Source organism: Neovison vison, chromosome 7 (genome assembly GCF_020171115.1).
Source record: "Neovison vison isolate M4711 chromosome 7, ASM_NN_V1, whole genome shotgun sequence".
NCBI lineage: Eukaryota > Metazoa > Chordata > Mammalia > Carnivora > Mustelidae > Neogale > Neogale vison.
Genome location: NC_058097.1, coordinates 203,117,662 through 203,137,593, shown reverse-complemented (window position 1 = coordinate 203,137,593; position 19,932 = coordinate 203,117,662). Strand labels below are relative to the sequence as shown.

The following is a 19,932-nucleotide window of genomic DNA, read 5'->3' as shown; positions in this document are numbered from 1 at the left end:
ACCTTGTGCCCCTGGGCGGTTCGCGGGCAAGCATCTGTCCTCTGAGCACCTGGTGCGTGGCCAGCCTGTCCCCACCATCGCCCATTGAATGGCCAAGCACAGAGCCAAGGCCAAGTCTATGGAGGGGGCCATGGAAGGGTGAGGGGTTGGGGTTCCCCGGAGCAGCGTGGCAGTGACTCTGGCCCCTGCCCCTTCTCAGAGGGCTTCCTGCTCAAGGAGCGGTGTATGGGGACAGGGCGAGGCTGTGGCTGGCTGTGGCCTCTTTCAGCCTCCCTCCCCTCATCTGCAGACAGGGTCCGTGGGAAGATTGGCAGGAAGTGGGTCACACACCGAGGAACCCCGCGGCACAGGGGCCATGCCCAGGGGCACACATAGGGAAAGGCCTGGCCCAGGGCAGTGGCCCCAGAAGCCTTTGTTCCCCTGGGGTCCCTGAGGGCCACACGGCCACTGCCAGGACCCCAGGCCCAGGTCTGACAGTGATGGGCTTGCTGGACTCCGGGGAGATGGGGTCTGGCCCTCCCAGGATCTAGCCAGCCTTGCCCTGCAGACGAGAGGAGTGGCGTGCAGCCCTTGGCTGTGTCCCCGAGTGGGGCTCTTGCTGCCACTGCTATCACTGGGCCGCTCAGATTTGGGACAGGAAGTGGCCATCAGACGGCCCTCTTTGTCACCGGTGGATGGACCGAGGCTGACCCCAGCGAGGACGAAGCCCACCCGGCAGGATCTGGCCTGAGCAGGGCCCCACAGGGGGGCGTGAGGCCATCTCCCCTCTGGGGGTGAGGTTGAAGATGAGACCCAAGAAATGACCCTCTGTCATTTCTTGGACTTCTTGTATATGTAATGAGTGCGGGGTCGTGGCTCCCCCGAAGCACGTGGAGTCTCGCACCGCGGCAGTTAATGGGGCGGTGCCCTCCTCTCCTGGCAGTGCCCAAATTCCTGCCGCCCAGGACGCCCCCGAGGGTTGTGGGAGTGGCCCTGGCCAGCCCCCACCCCCCGCGCAGGCACTGAGATCGCTGGCGTCACAGATGGCAAAACGGGCATTTGCGGAAGGGTTACCGCTTGTCCCGGTGACAGGGAGTGATTTCTCAACGGGGACAGGCCTTGTTCCTCGCAACCCCGAGGAGGAAGTGGGCAGTGGGTTGGGGCTCTGGGAGCCACTGATAGCGACCGGATTATCTGCGGGCACTGTTGACGCAAAGGGCAGGTGTGGGCCCAGGTGTCTCCTGGCCAGGCGCTTCCTCATAGGGACAAGGACCACTGATCTCTCCCTGCTTGGCCCTGGGGCCCCAGGGAGAGCCGTCCTCGGTGCCCACAGCTGGGCTCAGCCTCCTGGCCCCGGTGGGCTGAGACCCTCGCTGCCCGATGGGCTAGGGGTCAGGGGTGTGCTCTCCCGTGAGAGAGAAGGGGAGTGGAGAGTAAATTTGGTTTTCTGGTGGGGCTGCCCTGATTTGAAACCTTTGTGTGTGTGTTTATTTATCTGAATCACTGAACAAATAGAATTCCTCTGAAGAGCTGGGCTGGCTGCTGGGCCTTGGCCAATAAGGTCCACGGTCTGGCCGAAGGACGGGCTCCCCCCACCCCCCACCCCATGTCCCCAGCACCACCCCATCCACAGAGGGCCCCCGTAGCCCCAAGGGTCTGTGACAATGGGGGAGGCCACTATCCACTGGTAGGGGGTTCCCCGAAGGTGAGCACATTTGTGTTCTGGGGTCAGGAGAGGCTCACAAACTAGCCCTTCCCTGTCCCCCTCCCCTGTCCCCTGTCCCCGGGCGCTGGGGCCTGCCTAAGGGGGGCAGAATGTGCTGCCCTCCTCCCCCCCCTCCCTGCGGCTCCCAAGGCATGTGGGCCACGGAGCAGCTTCATGGCAGGGGCGCAGGGTCCGTCTAATACTCCCAGCAAACCTGAAAGGTCTTTATCACAGCATAAAGTCCTATTTGCTACAATTACAACGTCACCTCCGGGTATAGCCTCAGAGAACAGGAGGCAGGGTCAGGGGACACGTGCGCCCCCACATTCGGAGCGGCGTTACTCACAACCGCAGAAACGCAGAAGCAGCCCCCGCATCCATCCACGGACGCGCAGATACACATGGTCCGTCCACACACTGGACTGTCCCTCAGCCTGAACACGGAGGGACACACAGACACCTGCCACAGCTGATGGACCTGGGGGACGTGGTGAGGAGTGAAACAGGCCAGACACAGGGACACACACTGCAGGATCCCACCCAGATGGGGTCCCTGGAGTCTCCGGATTCACAGGGACAGAGAGTGGACGGTGGGCGCCGGGGCCGAGGGAGGGACGGGGGTTGGTGTCTCAGGGAATGGATTCTCGGGAGGATAGAAGCTTCTGGAGACAGATGGCATTTTGTTACATGTATTTTACCACAATTTTTTTTAATTGGAAAAAATGTTAAGCAAAACCCTGCCTGGAGACGTGACTGTGAATGCTCAGCAGACCCCGCAGACCGAAAAGGAGGCCCCAAACTCTGGTGCCCACTGGCGGCCCCCGGGGGTTCCCGCCCTCAGCCCCGTCCAGCCCCCCAGCCAGAGGGGCTTCTGCTCCTACCAATTCCCAGGTTCCCATTAAACACCAGTAAAGCGGCCAGGTCTCCAGGTAAGTCCGCAAAGGCCACAGCGTGGAGGGAGCTGAGGCAGGGGCTGGGCCGGCGTCCCCGAGGCTCGGAGGGCTCCGGCACCACAACCTCTCATGCCCCTGCCCAAAGCAGGGCCGTGCGGACACTCAGGCACACCCGGAGTCTCTGAGGAATTCCGTGCGGGCCAACAGTGCGGGCGCTCTGCACACACGTGCTTGGGGTCACTGCCCCCCGGGCCCCCACCCTGCACCGCGTCTGGACGGTGACACCCCGCCCCCCTCTGCCGCCCCCCTCTGCCTGGCTCCTGGGGGGCGGGGACAACACTGTCTTCCTCCGGCGGGACCAGAGACGCAGGAGCCAGGGGCCCAGGCAGCCAGGCAGTGACCCTGGGAGAGAGACCCTCGCGGCCCGGGGGACCAGGATTTGTAAAGAGGCGGTGGTGAGTTGCAGAAGGAAATCACCACGGGGACAGTGGGGCTGCGGCTTCCACCCAAAACACATCCCCCAGCCAGAGAGCTAAAGCACGGCGGAGGCATCCCGGGAGCAGTGCTGGGGGGGGGGGCCCTGACCCCCTCCCTGACAGATCCCAGGAGCTTTCGGGAGCCCTGGGGGCAGCAGAGGCCCCCCGCACCAGCCCGTCTGGCCTCTACTCCCGAGGCCAGACACGGCCTCTGACCCTGGACCCGAGGCCAAGGCCACACAGAGGCAGGGAGAACAGGCACCGGGGGGCCCTGATGGGCTGCAGACCCCCCCACCCCACCCGGCTCAGAGGCTCAGGCTGGGCAGGGACGCCCTGTCCCTGTGGCCCTGGAGCCGAGGCAGCTCGACAGGCAGAGACAATGGGCCGCTTAGAGCATCTACCCCGGTCCCCACAAGCCGCGACCCCAGGCGGACAGGTGTCACCCCGTTCCACTCCGTGAGCACCTCACTCTCCACCGTCTGCTCTACCCATGAGGGGCCCTGCCCTGGCTTTCCTGGGGGACACAAGTGCCCCAGTCAGGGCACAGGAGGCTCCCATGCGTCCAACCCAATGGCGGGTGTGCCTGCGCCACTGGCTCTGCCCGGACGTCAGGCACAGACAGGTGGCCCTGCACGGCTGTGTCCAGGCCGCTCTGCCCGCCCCCGCCCCTGTGTCAGTTTCTGGCACGTGGTGTTTTCATTTTCACGCGCCTCGGTGTGTCACTGGGCTCCCCCGACTCCCCCTCCCAGCCCGTGGATTACTTAGACTGCATTTCGGAGCGCTTGGGGGTTCCTGGCTAACTCTCCGTTGCCGGCTCCAAACTCTGTCGTCAGAGACAAAGCCTGCCCGGTTCGGTTTCCCTCCTGTCCAGGTGCAGAGCTCTGTTCCGTGACCAGGATGTGGCCCACCTCGGTCCACGCCCTGTGGGCGCCCGGGGGGCGTGTGCGCTCTGCCGCTGTTGGCTAAGCGCCGGTCAGCTCCTGCTGGCCCACGGGATTAAGTTCCTCCACATCCTTGTTAACTTCCTGACCAGCTCTTCTGTCCGCTGTGGGAAGGGGTGTGTGGCATCTCCTCAAGGAATTGTCAATTTGTGTAAGTCTCTCTTCGGTTTCGTCTGTGCTCCGTTCACATAGTTCACAGCTTTTAGGGGACCTCTTCTGGGGAGCGGCGCTCTGCTCCTTCCTCAGACGATGTCCTGTCTTCTGTCCACTGATGCGTCCCTGGCTGGGAGGGGCAGGGCTGCACGGGCACAGCTCCCCCCGCCCTGGGGGACGGGCTCATCTTCCTGCCCTGACTCTGCCGGACCTCCAGCCAGAGTGTGGGACGCCCCCCGGCCGCCTGGCGGGAGTGGGAGCCTGGCCCCGCTCAGCCTTCACATTTTGCTCCTGCACTCGGGCAGCTGCTGGGCTGGCATCTGAGCCCCCTGAGGGGCTCAATCGGTGACACATCAGCCTCTGGCTCAGGTCATGATCCCAGGATCCTGGCCCGGAGCCCCACGTCAGGCTCCCTGCTCAGCGGGGAGCCTGCTTCTCCCTCCCCCTCTGCCCCACTTGTGCCCTCTCTCTCTCTCATTCTTTCTGCCAAAAAAAAAAAGAACAGTCTGATTTCATTTACCCTCCCTCCTCAATGTTATTAGTGTTATATATTTAACTACTACATGTGTCATAAACTCCTATAATTAATTGTTTAATTTAAAGATCCACTAGTCCTTTTGGGCACCTGGGTGGCTCAGTGCATTAAAGCCTGTGCCTTCAGCTCAGGTCATGGTCTCAGGGTCCTGGGATTGAGTCCCACATTGGGCTTTCTGCGCAGTGGGGAGTTGCTTTCTCCTCTCTCTGCCTGTCTGCCTACTTGTGATCTCTGTCTGTCAAATAAATAAATAAAAATCTTTTTAAAAAATTAAAAATTAAAAAAAAGATCTACTAATTCTTTAATGAAAGTAAGAAACATTTTTTTCATTTATATTTACCCACATATTACAGTTTCTGTTAGGTCTATATGACATCTTTTTTTTTAAAAAAGATTTTATTTATTTATTTGACAGAGAGAAATCACAAGTAGTCGGAGAGGCAGGCAGAGAGAGAGGGAAGCAGGCTCTCTGCTCAGCAGATAGCCCGATGCGGGACTTGATCCCAGGACCCTGAGATCATGACCTGAGCCGAAGGCAGCGGCTTAACCCACTGAGCCACCCAGGCGCCCCTCTATATGACATCTTTGATCTGTAAGTGATTTAGAACTCACTATGTCACTTGATTTTCAAATACTTCCTCGCTGCCTTAGTGTTACCGGTTTTCAGTTAATTTCTACTTTGTTGAGAAGGCGTACTGTAATGATTTCAGTCCTTGGAAACTCATTGAGCTGTACTATAGCCTGGTGGTGTTCTCGAGATCTTGATGAATGGTCCACATGGACATGTAAAAGACATGTATTGGGGACTCCTGGGTAGGTTTAAAACACTATAGGTCAAGTCCACCTGTGGTGTCTTTCAAATCTTTGCCAGCCTCACTGAATTTTTGTTTATTTGCTTTACTAATTACTGAGGCGGGAAAGGAGTTAAATTCTCCAAATCTGATGGATGTATCTGTTTTTCCCTTAAATTTTGTCAATTTTTACTTGGTGTGTTTTGAACCTTTGTCATTAGGCATATACATAGTTAACATTGTCACACTTTCCTGTGAACTGGCACTTATCACTATAAAATGGCCCCTTTTATCTCTGGTAATAGTCCTTGTCTCGAAGTCTACTGTGTCTGATAGTAATGTAGCCACTTGGGCTTCCTTGTGATTCTCAGTCACGGGGCTTACAGGCTCCCATCTTTTCACTTTTAACCTCTCTGCATACATATGTTTATAATGTGTCTCTTGCAGGCAGATTATGGTTGGCCCATGCTTTTTTGTATCCAATCTGAAAATAATTGCCTTTTTAATGGGAGAGTTTCATCCACTTACATTTATTGTAAATTTTTATATTATTGGATTTATATCTACCACTTTATTATTTGTTTCCTTTGTATGCTATATGTATCTTTTCTCCTGGCCACTTTGAAGATTTTCTTTTACTTTTTTTTTTTTTTTAGCACGTTTACTATCATGTGCATAGATGTGATTTTTTTATTATTCATTCTTAGGGTTTGCTCCTTGGAACTAAGATCCTTAATTTTTAGTCAAATTAGAAAACATTTGGTCATTTTTTTCCCTTCAAATATGTTTTCTATCACCTTTTTCCTCTCTTCTCTACAATCAACTTAACTTCTGACATTATCTCGGGTCACTGAGACTTTTTAGAACAAGCATTTCGTCTTCATTCCTCAGTATAGATCATTTCTACTCACCTCCTCCAAACTTGTTGATTCTTCCCTGTGCACTACCCTATGTTCTGTTAATGATGACTCATTCATAGCCATTACATGACTATTTTATTTCAGATTTTTTTTTCAGTTTTAGGGTTTCCACTTGGTCATTTTCCAGAGTTTCTGCATCTCTCCTGAACTTCCTCATCTCTTTTCCTTCCGTTATATCCATGTTCCTCGGAAGTTACTTCACATCCTCATAATGGCTTTTTTAAAAATTGTGTTGTAATTTCAAAGCATGATCTCTGTGGGGTTCTCTTCATCTCGGCTGTGGGTCACACTCTCACTCCGTGCGCTTCTCACCTCGTGTGCGACACATGGCAGAGACTTAGATTCTGTCATCTTCATTGCAAGAGTGTTCTGTTTGGTGCTGGCAGGAGGCAAATTATTGGTGGATTGGTGATCTAGGGGAAGACGCTTTAGGCTCTGTTATCTGGACATCGTTCAGTTTTGTGTCAGGTTTCAGTGACTCCAAGCCACAGCTCCTGTCCTTACCCCAGACTCAGTGTTGATGGAGTTTTAATGGGAAGTGCAAGCCATTCATCAGGTGTCTCAAAGGTGGCCGACTTCAACTCCAGACTCGTGCCTCTGTCAGCCGTCCACTGTTTTTTTCCACCGCGCTGCCAGAGTTGCTCCTGACTATGTGCCATGTTTAAGAATTCAACCAATAACCTATGGCTGCCTTGTTTCCATACCTTCCTTCCTAACTTTCAGTCTCTCAGCAGCCTTGAGCTTGGACCTGAGACTCCTGAGTCCCATGAGCAAGCCGCATTTTCCTTGAGCGCTGCCCAGAGTGCTTGCGACTCGGGGCTGTTCTTCCTGGGGAAGCCAGCAAGATGTGGACCATTCCTCTTTGGCTTCTCTTTCTCAAGTGCAGTAGCCATCTGGTTGCCTCTGCTCTTAGTTGCTCCCCATACTTAAAACTGTCATATTTTATCTTCTGACCCAAGTGTATCATCCTTACTGGCAGGCGTGCTAGTCTGATATGACCTGTTCCAGAAACACTGACCACTCACACCAGTCATCCTTTTCTTCTCAGGATGACTCATCCTGTCATCCTTTTCTTCTTTATTCTAAAGGACTTTTGACATTGTCCGCACTACTTGTTCAATGCTGTGCACCGTCACCCTGCTCCATACTGGTTTTGCCAGAGATACCCGCTTCCCTTTCTATTTCCTTCATACACTTGCCTGATGGTCACCCTCTCTCATCTCAGTCTGTTTCCTTTCTCATCCATCTTTCACTTTTGGCTTCGCTGAGTCAATGTTTCTTGAATTAATATTATCTAAAATACACTTCATTTTCCTTTTTATTTTTTTCCTCCAAAACTATGCCCCCCCACTTCCCAAGGGAAATGTTTGCTGTAATAGTAATGACTCTTTCCACTTTAGGTGGTTTGACTTGTTCGTTGCTTGCTTGCTTTGAGATGGCTTCTCCTGACCTCTGGTATGTCCCTACTCATAAGGGCCATGGGTTCAACTCATTCCCAGACTCAGGAGTCAGGTAGGTTATCAGTCAGTGACAACATATGACATGACCACATCTTCCCCACAGGCCCAGCCTCTTCACTCAAGCCCTGCAGGTGAGACCCACCCTGGAGAAGGTCTGACGCTAGTTAGGGGCAGGGGGAACAGGCTGACACTGGGCTGTGGCTCTAGGTGCATGTGATAAGGGTAGGGAAGGGTGGGTCTAACATGGCCCTTAGAAGGAAAGCCGCAGGGCAGTCCCTGAGAATTGGCCCCCGCCAGGTGGGTCTTCCCGAGCCTCACTGTGGGAGGAGGATGGTGGAGTAGATCCCCAGCCTGAGCCCAGGACCATGGCCCTGGCTATCCCTCCTTTGGCCCCTCAGGAGGCTCCCAGAGGTCTCAGAGACACGGGGAGCTTGCTCTGAGAGCTTCTGCATCTTTGTCCAGGTCCCCTCCCCCACTGCCTGGGGCTGGGACCTGTCTAGACTACAGGCTCCTCAGCTCACCTGACTTTTCACCCCCTGAGACCCTCAAGCAGAAGCCAAGGCTGCAGACAAAGGGGTGTCTGCTTTCCTCTGCCCAGCTGGTGACTTCACCCTGGCTCTGGGCCAGCCTTGGGGCCCCGGGCCCAGTCTCCCAATGTGACAGAGGCTGGAGCAAGTTCCCAGGAGGCCTGGGCAACCCGGGGCTCAGCCTGAGGGCCCAATCTGGGAACTTGACCTCAGAACCCCATCCCCTATCTGCAGACACAGGAAAGGGGAACAGGAGGTCAAGGACAGACTCCAAGACTTCGCTGCCTGCAGGGGGGTGAGGCGGGTCTCATGGGGGTGTCCCAGCTAGGCTCGGATGCAGAGTATGACTTACAGGTAGACATGGGGCTGGAAGTGGGCAGGCATCCTGGGGGCCAAGATTCAGAATGGGCATGGTCAGGCGGTGAAGAAGTGGGAGGAGGAAGGGGCTCCTGGGTGCCCTGCGGAGGTCTCAGCCTAAAGCCCAGCATCGGAGGGTTAGCCTCCCACGGCCATGGGGCGGGGGTGAGCCGCGCTGCCCGTTGGTGGCCTGGCACGCCCACCCCACCCGGGCCTGCCAGCTCCACCTAAGACAACATCCTGGGCCCGATAAGGCCAATTTCATGCACTGGGGTGCACACAGCCTTAATCTGCCAGGTCATCCAGGCCAGGCCCAAGAGAAGCCCACACCAGGCTATGACAGGTGAACAGGGAGGGGCTCACTCTACTGCCCCAGCGCAGCTGTCCAGCAGGGTCCCCTCCCCCTTCCCAGTGGGGGTTACCTTGGAGCCATGCCCACCTAAAGGACAGCTGGGCCAGGAGGGACCTCCATCCATGGAAGTGGCCAGGCCCTAGGCTGGCGGGGATGCCCATATGTGGCAGGAAAATGTCAGGACCTCTAACCCCCTTCCTGCATGGCTGGACACAGACCAGTCTTGCAACCAGGACCAAGTCCTTGGACCCCTTTTCCATCACGCAGCTGTGGGCAGGGGGGCATTTGCTGGGTGACTCTGGGTCTCTACTCTCTGGCTGGACACTGAGAGCACTGGGGCAGGCGTATCATGGCCCCAGGCTCCTCCCCGGGACTGGGCACTGGGCACGCAGAAGGAGGAAATGAGATCCCTGCCCACAAAGCTGTCTGCCAGGGTAAAGGGCATGGGGAGAGTGCGAGCTTCTCCCTGTCCTGTGGGGTGCAACAGGTTGGTGGGTGCAGGAAGTGGTTCCAAGGTGGGAGCTGAAGGGGGGTAGGCCCCGGGGAAACCACCTGGGAGTGTGGCCAGCGTGCCCGCACCCTGCAAGCTGCTTGGGAGCAGACGAGGGGGACCGAGAAGTGACCGGCATGGTGGGGTGACATTTGGGCCGCTCTGGGACCACAGCCCTGTCCCCTCCCTCGGGCCCTGGAAGCACTGGCGATGAGACTGGGCCAACCTCCCCAGGAGCAGCCCGCCGCCCCCACAGCCCGCTTCCTGAGGGGCACATGGGCCCAGACCCTCGTCCCCGCCCCGATGTCCCCAAGCACCAGGACTCCCAGGCCAGTGCATCTACCCACAGAGAAGCCCCTCACCCCACAGGTGGTGCCCCCCACAGCCCTGCCCACCCCTGCTCGACCCCTCGGATGGGCCGGTGTCTGTGGCTCCCTCTGTGTCCAGAGAAAGGCCTGCCCGGCTCCCGGCAGCAGGTGACCACTGCCCCTCAGGGATTTACTACACGAACGCAAAAGTAATTGGGCTGAACAAGGCACATTCTGTCGCCGACCCAGAGCGTGTCAAAGAGCAAATGCTCCACAGAGGCCCGCTGGCCAGCGACTTCGCCCCTGGGCATTGCCCCACATGCTGTGGGGCTGGCAGGAAGTGTGCTGGGGACCTGGAGGGTCAGGCCCCCAGTGGGACACTGTCTACGCCACACTGCTGGTTGTCACCCTCAGGTGCGGCTGGGTCCTTCCAGGGGAGGGCCTCCTCTGGCAGGTCGACCTAGCGCAGGGTCCAGCTCGGGGTGTCCCCAGCGTCCCTCCACCTGGAAGAGCCGGTGCGCCCATGGAGCGGTGCCCGCACACAGAGGCTGCCACCGCTGGTACTGGGCACAGTTGGGGGCAAAGCCTGCTGGCCTTTCTGGCCTGGGGTTGCCGGATGCCTGGCACCTCCCATCCTGCCCCAGGGGACAGCACTGGCCAAGCTGACTTGAGGGGGTGTGGCAGGGCACGGCGTCCCCAAGCGGACAGGTACAGGAAGGTCACGCCTGCTCTCCACCCGCCTCCACCGCCCACCAGCGCAGCCGGCCTCTGTCCACCGCGGGCAGTGCCAGGAGGGGCCTGTGTCACCCTGGCTAGCAGACCCCAAGTTCCCTGGCTGGCTGTGGACTGAGGAGGCCGCGGGCCCCTCATTGGACTGAGGAGAGAGCCCAATGCGGAACTCGACCCCTCATTGGACTGTTCCGCTCTCCTGGCCCCCCTGGACTCCTTCATTCCTTCCTCTGCATCTGTCCCACGGCGTTGGTGGGTCTCCGCCCTCTGGAGCATGCTGGGGCTCGGGGGACAGACGACTCACACGCACTGGCAGTGTGAAGGGGCAGATTCGGGTCAGCGCTGGGAGCAGGGGGGGCCCTGACCCCAGAGAGTCCTTGGGATGCTTGAGGCCAAATTCCAGACCCCAATCACTGGGCCCGAACTGGGTGGACGCAGTGTGTTCTGAAGGGCTCACCCCGTGAGGCCGCAGGCCTGCTGCATGGGCCCGTCCCTGTCCCTGGGGCCACCTCACGGACCACGCGCACCTGCTCGGCCCAGAAAGTCGGCCCTTTGCACCCCTCCCTCCTCCTTCCTGGGCGCTCCGTGGGGACTTAGTGCTGCTGAGTCCGCACTTACAAACCGTCAAGCTGGTAAATTTCTTTTTTTTAAGATTTTATTTATTTATTTGACAGAGATCACAAGTAAACGGAGAGGCAGGCAGAGAGAGGAGGAAGCAGGCTCCCTGCTGAGCAGAGAGCCCGATGCGGGACTCGATCCCAGGACCCTGAGATCATGACCTGAGCCGAAGGCAGTGGCTTAACCCACTGAGCTACCCAGGCGCCCCAAGCTGGTAAATTTTAAGTTAAGTGGTTTTTGCCTCAATTAAGAGAGAGAGGGAGAGAAAGGGAAAGCCCGGCCGCCCCAACCCCTCTGGCTGAGGCAGAGGGCGCAGGCACGGAAGGCACCCGCTCTGCTCGGCATGTGACACACCGGCCGCCGTCCACACGAGAGGACAGGACCGCGTGGGCCTGCAGATCGAGAGGCCTGGGGACTTGGGGGCTCCGCGGACACGCGTCCCGACGGCCGTGGGTGGGACCGCTCTCCTTCTCTCGTTCAGCAAACGGGTTGAGCTCGACCATGCAGCAGGCACCGCTGTGCCCAGGGGAGCGCTCGTTCTGCCCGGAGCCCTTGACCCACGGGGGGCTTCCTGGGGAGCCGTCTGAGCAGGTGTTCTTGGCAGAGGGGGCCTGCCTCCGGGAGGCCGGGCCCCAACCGCGGCCTTGGCTGAGGGTTGTGGTGGATTAGCGGGCGTTTGATGACAGCGCAGGACGACAAAGCCGAGGGCTCCAGCCCCGGGGCTAATCCAGGATCTCCACAGCGCAGGGCACAGCGGTTCCGGGTTCCCTGGGGAAGCCTGAGTCACAGGCTGCGGCCCCGCAGGGTTCACAGGCCTGTTAGCCATGTACTTGGCACCAGGACAGCAAAAGTCACGTCGGAAAATACGGTCTCTGGCTCCCTCCTCCCTGGGAAAACAAAGGCCTTGTTCATCTGTGCCTTCGGGGACATGCCCTGGGCTGGAGAGGCCAGGTCCTTGCGGGAAGGAGGGGAAACATGACTCAGCCACGACCGAACCCTGGGCCATCGGAGGCTGACCAGTGTCCCAGGAGCCACTGCTCAGGCCTCAGTCACGAAGGGGCTAGGGCGCTGGGGGCCGACAGCTGGACCGAGGGTCTCCAGATGCCCCTTCTGAACGACCCCCCCCACGATGCCCAGGGCCGATCTCAAGGCCTGGGCTCTCGCCCCTCCTGGCAGGTCGGGCCCGGTGGGCAGAAGCCCGTGGCCCAGAGCCAGGTTTCCCCAACGGCCAGACTGCCTCCACGCACCGTCCCTGGGGCTGGGCTGCCCGGCAGAGCACGTCCTAGCCAAGGCCCAGGAGGACAAGGGACAGGCAGGAGGTGGCCCCACCCGTGGACCTCACAGCTCAGGGGACAGGATGGCAAATAGTAGTCACACGGGCGGTGACCAGAACATTCAGCACAGAGTCTCGGACCGCCGCCGCCCCAGGCAGCCCCCGTGCAGGGCACTGGACCGCAGGATACTGGACTCGGGGACCTTGTCCTGCCACCCCCCCAAGGGCTCCCAGCAGCCACCCACGCCAGCCCACTGGGCTGGAGACCATCCCCTTGCTGTTTAACGACCGCATGTGGGGTGCTCAAAGCAGAACTCCCTTCGGGGCACCAGTGGGGCAGCGGGGAGGCCATCGGTCCACCTGTAGAACTCACACCCACCCTTTCCAGGGCCCCCATGACCAGGGCCACAGGAGCAGCCCGGGGAGAGCAGGACCTCGCTGGCCCTTCCCGTCGTGCTGCAGGCCAGGGAAGCCTGGGGTCACCAGAGCAAGGCTTCGGGTTTACGTGAGCAGTGAGGAGCATGTGGTCTGCCCAGCCCGGCCTTCGTCCAGCCGTGGCTGTGCCCGGGGCCTGGAAGGAATTGGGGGGTCATGCGTGCTGGCAGGTCAAACAGAGGCAAGGGCCCCAGATGTCAGGTCACGGCGTTTGGGGCCCGAGCAGCCCTACCTTGCCTGCTCAGCTGAGGCCAGGAGGTCCGTCAGAGGGACAGCCCCCTGGCTTGCCCTGTGCCCAGCTTGCAGTCATCTGGGGCAACGTGAAGGGGTAGAGCCTGCCGGCCACTGTCCCTCCCCAGCAGGGCCACCGCCCCCAGAATGCACAGGGTTCACTCTGCCTCGGTCCCCACCACCCGCGAGGGGTGGCATTGGTGGGGACAGGCCAAGGTCAGGCCATGGCACACAGGTTTCTAGCTGCCCTCGGTGCCAGGGCAGAGGACAGACACCCCACGGTGCGGGCCCAGGATGGTGGAGAACGGGCCACACAGCCCTTCCTACGGAGCCCCCGGCCGCCACCCCGCCACGCTCCAGGATCCAGTGGAGACGCTGGGGAACGCGGTTTCCACGGGTCCAACCTTCACCGTGCCCCTGTCATATGACCCACGGGGCTGCCATGGGCGGAAGGAGCCGCCGGCATCCCCAGCAACACAGGCCGGACCCAGGAGCTGGACCTGCAGGGCCCCCAGCCCCAACGGAGCCAGACCTAGGATGGAGCCAGCACAGCCCCAGCAGGTCACACTGAGCAGCCCCAAGCTGCTGCCTCCGGGTCCTGGGGCCCGTCCCCTCCCATGGCCGCTCGCCCCCCTCTTGGCGAGTCACCCCATGGGCCGGGCCTGTGCCGGGCAGCAGGGATGAGGCTGCCGTGGTCCCCGAGGCCCCCTGCCCTGTCTCCGGGACAGCTCAACCCCAGCCAGGCTGGGCCACTGTCCCCTTGCACTCGGAAGGGACCTGGGTGAGGACGTGTGGGCGCCACTGGGAGGGACGGTCCCAGAGCTGGGGCTTGCAGGGGGCTGTCCATCCCCACCCCCGAACCATGGGGCTGTCCACACAGTGCTTCCTGTTTGCACATGGGGCCTGGCCAGGCGGCCCCGTTGGGTTCCAAGATTGATGGGGTTTTAATGAAACCTCACTGATGACCCACTCGCTGGCTAGCACCAACGTGGGAGCTGGTCTAGGAGACAGACACACAGAGATGCGGAAGGGCGCAGAGACAGAGCCCGAGGCTGCTTTGCTGGGGGGCAGCTGAGCGGGAAGGGGCAGCAGGATGCCGCGGGGACGCAGGCCAGTGAGGACCCGCCACTTCTCCCAGCCTTGTCCCAGCCCGGCTCCCGGCCATGGAGGTCGGCAGTCGGCCGCGGTGCCCGTGGGCCGAGGGGAAAGATGTGTATCGGGGCCATAATGGCGATAACCAGCCAGGGCCATGGGCCAGACCCCCCGGCATTTGTTCCCCTCAACCTCCTGCACGCGCCCGGGCGGCTGGGTCGGAGGCTCCCACAGCTGCCCAGCCCAGCTCCAGCAAGGGCCCAGCCCGGGGGTCTGCTCAAGGGGACACATCAAGGTGGGCCTGAGAGCCTGGGTTTGTCACTCCTTCCTCCCTCAGACTCTGGGATCCCCCAAACAACTGAAAAGGGGCTTCTGACAAGCCCACACCATCCAGCCACGTGCTGGACTGTCCCTCAGCCTGAACACGGAGAGACACGCTGACGCCTGCCACAGGAAGGACCTGGGGGACGGGATGCGGAGTGAATATGACTCAGAGGGACAGATACTGCAGGATCCCGCCCAGATGGAGTCCCTGGAGTCTCCGGATTCACGGGGACAGAGAGTAGACGGTGGCCAGGGGCCGGGGGAGGGATGGGGGTCGGTGTCTCAGGGGACGGAGAGTGGACGGTGGGCGCCGGGGGGCAGATGGGTGTCAGCATCTCCTGGGGACAGAGTCTCCATTTGGGAGGATAGAAACTCCGGACACGGATGGCGGGGACGGCCACACAACAGTGTGAACGCGCTTCGTGCCCCTGAGCCGTGGGCTTAGAGACGGGGAGACGGTACGTTTTTTGTATATTTTACCACAATCAGAATGTTTTAATTTCATGAAGAGGAACAACAATGGGGCAGTTACGGGGGTCCTACCCCAGCAGTAAAAGACAAAAGGCCTCAGAAGGGAGGGACCTGCTCTGTGGGGTGGGGTCTCGTTTGGGCTGCTTTCACACAGGAGGCCACGGTGAACACCAGTGAACTGGTCTGGGCTGCCTGTGCCGGAAGCCCTGTCTGGCGCCCTTCCCCAGGAGGGTCTTGGCCAGCAGCACTAAGTGGGGTCACAGAGGGGCCCACACTCACGGCAGGGGTCACCCCCCAGGTTCTCAGCATGGGTCCAGTTCCCTCTGGGATCCTCAAGCAATGGTGGGAGTCGACTCTGCCGGCAGTAGGGGGCAGCTCGGACAGTGGAGGGGGGCAGGCAGCTGGGGTCCAGGCTGCAGAAGGGGCAGTGTCCAGGCTCCCTGGGGAGGGGCCTGGCCGGAACTCAGGGACAAGGGCCAGGGAGGGGGCGTGGCGACCCCATACACCACTGCTCACCTTGCAGAGCTGTGGCAAAGCCCGTCCCTGTCGTGGGCAGACCAGGAGTGCCTCGCAGCCGTGCAGGATAGTGGACAGTGGCTGGAGAGCTCGCTGAGCCCAGACAGGCAAAGTGCAGTGAAGCCGCACTGACCGGGGGAAAGCCCAGTGACCGACTCCAGCTGCTGGGAGGAGCCCGCCGCCTCTCTGGATGCCCCCACCCCGGCAAAGAAGCCGGCTGACAAGTGAGATCAGAGGTGGACATGCCCAAGCTCCCGCCGACCCCGCAGGGAGGGCGCCCAGGAGCAGCAGGACGGGGGGGACCACGCTGGCCGCAGGGTGAGACCCGAGGCCGCACTCCCGTGTTCTCCAGCTCGCGCTCTGTGAAGTGAAGGTGAGGGTCGACCCCCAGCTCGCCGCGCAGACCCAGTGGCTCTGCCCCTGGCCCAAGGCGTGAGCGGGCGCGTGCTCCGCCTGCCCCGTCCCCGCCCGTCCCCCGAAGCGCCTGGGCTGTGTGGAAACCGCGCGGCCGGCTCTGGGTTCCCGGCCGGCACCCGCGCCTCCCTCCCGCGTCGCCGCGGCGTGGGGCAGCCCGCGAGGGTCCGGCAGCGCCGCCGCCTCCTGCGCTCCGCCCGGGAGTGACCGGAACACGCCGCGAGGACCGGCCGTGACCGCGCGGGGCCCGAGCAGCACCGACAGATCCACGGGCCACGAGGGGGTTCCCGCTCCGCCCACGTGTCCGTCGGGAGAGAAAGCGCTCCGCGGCCCCACGCTGGAGACCGGCCGCTTCCTTTCGTCCCTCGGAGGCCGGCGGCTTCCTCCCGAGCCTGCGGGTGCGGCGCTGCCCGTCGAGCCCCCTGCTGCTGCCCCGCGGCGCTGCACCTGCCGCCGGCCCACCGGCCAGGAGTGTCCTTGGATCCTGGGAAAGCCCCACTTGCTTGGGGTCGTTGGGACGCGGTGGGGGGGGGCGGTTGGTGCCCAGCGAACCCCCCCAGCCTGAGTGCCTGACCCGTCAGAAGGTGGCGAACAGCCTTGGCCGATTTGGGCAACGGTCAGAGTCCTCTCGTCTGGAAGTCGGGTTCACCGGCCGTAAGCCGCCTCGGTGGCGGCTGTCCGGTAACTGTCAGCCGCGCCGTCCCGTGCCCGCCGGGGAGTGTGTCCGCGCCACCCCGCGGCCGGTGCCTGCCCCAGGGCCCCGTCCCAGGGAACCATGGCTCCGCCCTCTGCCCCGGCGCCGTGTCCGCTCCGGACCCCTCAGCAGGACCCACAGGTCGTGAGTGGCCACGCCTGCGAGAGGCACCCGTGGTGCGCGCCGGCAGGAGCCCGTGTTCACCACTCGGACAGCCGGCGCGGCTCTGACTCCAGACGGACGCTCCCCCTGGAGAAGGAGGTGGGCGGCAGCCAGGAGGGGCAGCCGCCTCCGCCCCCCGCCCTGCCTCCTGCTCAAGGAAACGCTGCTCAGGGTAGGTTCTTTCCACGGAGGCCCCACGACTGAGGGCGGGACGGTGGGACCCGGGGGTCCCCTCGCCCGTGGTGCCCGGCAGAGCCCAGGAGGAACACCAGCGTCAGGCTGGACATCGCGTCCCGACAGGGTGACCCCAGAGCCCCTTCGCTCTCTGGGGCCGGGCAGGGGCCCGGGCTCTGCCACCTCCCCCCGTGGTGAAGAATGAGCCCCCGGGAGGCCTGGTGGGCAGCAGGCTGGCCACCGTCCGTTTGTGGTTATGGTCACGATCCCACGGGGAGGGGAGGGGCTGGGAGGGCATCCCAGGGCCTCAGCAGACCGAGGCTGGGGCGTAGCCAGAGTCTGAGCCGGACAGACCTCTGGAGGCCACACCAGGCCCGTGAGGCCCGCCTGCTGAGAGTGCGAATGCCCCCTGCCCCCTGCCCCACGGGACGCGGTGCCCCCCCCCCCCGGAACCAGGGGCAGCAGCACTGTGAGGCACGCATCTAATCTAGGGGACGCGTGTGGACAGACAGTGTAGGCCAGTGTGGCCAAGACAGGCCCTAACCTCTGGACACTACGTCAAGCCCTGGGTGGCCTGGCCCCTCTCCCCAGAGCACCCTCAGGCGCAGCAGGGACCGTGAGGCCCAGCGTCCGAGCTTACAGCAGGAGCAGCTGCCACCTGGCCCTTGATCCAGGTCCCGCATCCCCACCGAGCCCCAGGACAACGCAGCTCAGGGACGTGGGCCGGATGAGGAAGACGGAAGAGCCAGACGGGACCGGAGCCCCTCCCTCACTGCCTCTCACCCCCTTCCCCTGCACCCACCCTCCTCCTCTGAAGAGGACGCTCCAGCACCTGCCCGTCTGGTTCTGGGCAGAGGGACCCCAAAAAGAGTGTCCTGGCTGGGCCAGCAGGGCAAGGGTCTGGGGGCCGTGGGGCCCCTGCTCTGCTGAGCCCTCACTGAGAAACCCCAGCTTGACCGAAGGGCACCAGGCTGGGTTCCCCGCACACGAGATGGAGCACATCTGAGGCCAGGCCCCTGTGGTCTGCTGCACCCAAAGGCTGCGAGAGGCAGGGCACAGAGCCGCATCTCCAGTGGGACCCAGGCTGTCAGGGCACAGGAGGAGGACCCACAGCGGGGCAAGGGTGGCCTCCACACTGGGGTCTCCACACGGACCCCTCCCTGGCTGGAAACCAGGCCTGGAGCAGTGCGGGGCCCCCACAGAGCAGGCTCGGGGACTCTCTGCCGGAGAGCCGAGGCCAGGAAGCTGCAGAGAGAGGGCTGGGCAGGCACGGCCAAGGCGCTTGCTCCTGGGCAGAGGGCATCCCCAGCAGGGCCCTCACGGACACAGAGGGAGCAGAAGGGGCATCCTGTAAGACACGAAGAGCTCCCCCAACCCACGGGCTCGGGCAGGGCCAGACTGCCGCACAGGGCACACAGCGTCCACGCGTCCCTCCGGGGAGCGCCTGCCCGGCTGCCCCTGGACGACCGCTGGTCGCCCAGAGCCCCCGCCTCGCAGCTGGAGAGCCAGGAGGTGGATGAGGACGCTGGCCCGAGGCTGACCGTCCTCCCAACCGGATGCAGGCCATGAGCCCCCCCGCCCCGTTCCTGTCCTGCCGGTGGTCCGGCTGGAGGGGCTCAGCCAGGCAGGGCAGAAGTGACCCACCGCTAGGACAGGCCCGGAGCCGGGCTCCACACCCACGGAACACACCACGCTCCAGGAGCTGCGAGAGCTCAAGGCCCTGGAGGCCCCAGGGCTGGGGGCGGGGACCTCGAAACAGGTGCAAGCCGCGGGGGAGACACGATGACGGACGACCACTTTACGGAAAGGCTGGTTCTGACGCCCCCAGAGCCCCCACGCAGCCACGCAGCAGAGCCTGGGAGCCCTAGCCCACGCCCTCAGCAAACCTCCTGCTCCAGGAGGTCACTTGGCGGCTGCAAGGCCAGTCCAGGGCACCTGCCCCCTGGAAAGTCCACAGGTCTTGGCCAGGGACGATGCAGGCTCCTGCCATCACCAGAAGGAGCTATGCTGGGGCTTCTGGGCCCCACCCTCAGGCCAGGAGGGCCTTGGACTGTCCTCCGGGTCCCAGGGTCGTGGGTCCCGGGGTCGTGCGGACGAATCCTGACGGCCCATCACAGCCCTCCCTGGGTCCGGCAGGGGCAGGTCGGGGAGGGCTCAGCTGGCTCCTAGGGACACAGTGAGTGCACAGGAGGGGGCTCTGGTCTCCGCAGTGCAAGCGCTCACTGGCCCCCAGCATTGCGGAGCCCACCGTGGGCACCAGCCTCCCGGAGAGCCTCCATTCGGTCAAGGTAAACTGCAGTGGACTCATGGGGGGACACCCTGGGGGCCTCCCCTCGGGCTCTGAGGGTACTCGCAGGTGACTTCACCCCATGTCCTCGCCTGCCGGTCAGGCTGAGGGTCTGCCCCCTCGGAAAACACAGTGGGCCCCGCCTGACCTTGCGAGCTCTGGCTCAGGTCCAGCTCTCTCCACGGCCACCCAGACAGCCCAGCAGCCTGGCACTCTGTCGGAAAAGGACCAGAGGACCCCCTTCCTTAAAATTCCCATGTTGGTGGCTCCGCTCCCACGACCGCTTCCCAAATACCACGGGCCGGTGGCCAGGCGGTGGCGCACACACACAAGGCCAGCCTCCCGCTGGCCTCCGCCGAGCCAATCTGAACTTCCGCACGTGGGGTCTAGGGGCTGGCGGCCCTGTGGGCACGGCCAGCAGCAGGAGAGACCGGCCAGGCCTGCCCCGGCCGCGGAGCCGACTTGCTGCCCCGGTCGCGGACCAAGAACAAAGCTCTTCACGGCAGAGAGACCCAGGTCCAGGCACGGTCCCTCACACAGACGCAAACGTGTGCACATTCCCACTTGAGTCACACATGCACACACGCCCCGAGCCTCTAAGACCCCGGAGAGCCCCTTTCTGCGG

At 61.9% G+C, this 19,932-nt stretch overlaps 1 protein-coding gene across 1 annotated transcript in view; it reads right to left on the bottom strand.

The window, feature by feature from the left end:
- The window catches only part of MUC5AC (mucin 5AC, oligomeric mucus/gel-forming), a 49,712-nt gene extending 35,288 nt beyond the window's left edge, over nucleotides 1-14,424 (bottom strand). The window contains exons 1-3 of the mRNA XM_044260351.1: nucleotides 14,133-14,424; nucleotides 13,836-13,950; nucleotides 11,589-11,882 (exon numbers count right to left, since the gene is read on the bottom strand). Coding sequence (XP_044116286.1) covers nucleotides 11,589-11,882; nucleotides 13,836-13,950; nucleotides 14,133-14,424 — 701 coding nt within the window. The remainder of the gene's footprint in view (nucleotides 1-11,588; nucleotides 11,883-13,835; nucleotides 13,951-14,132) is intronic.
- Nucleotides 14,425-19,932: the final 5,508 nt, after the last annotated feature.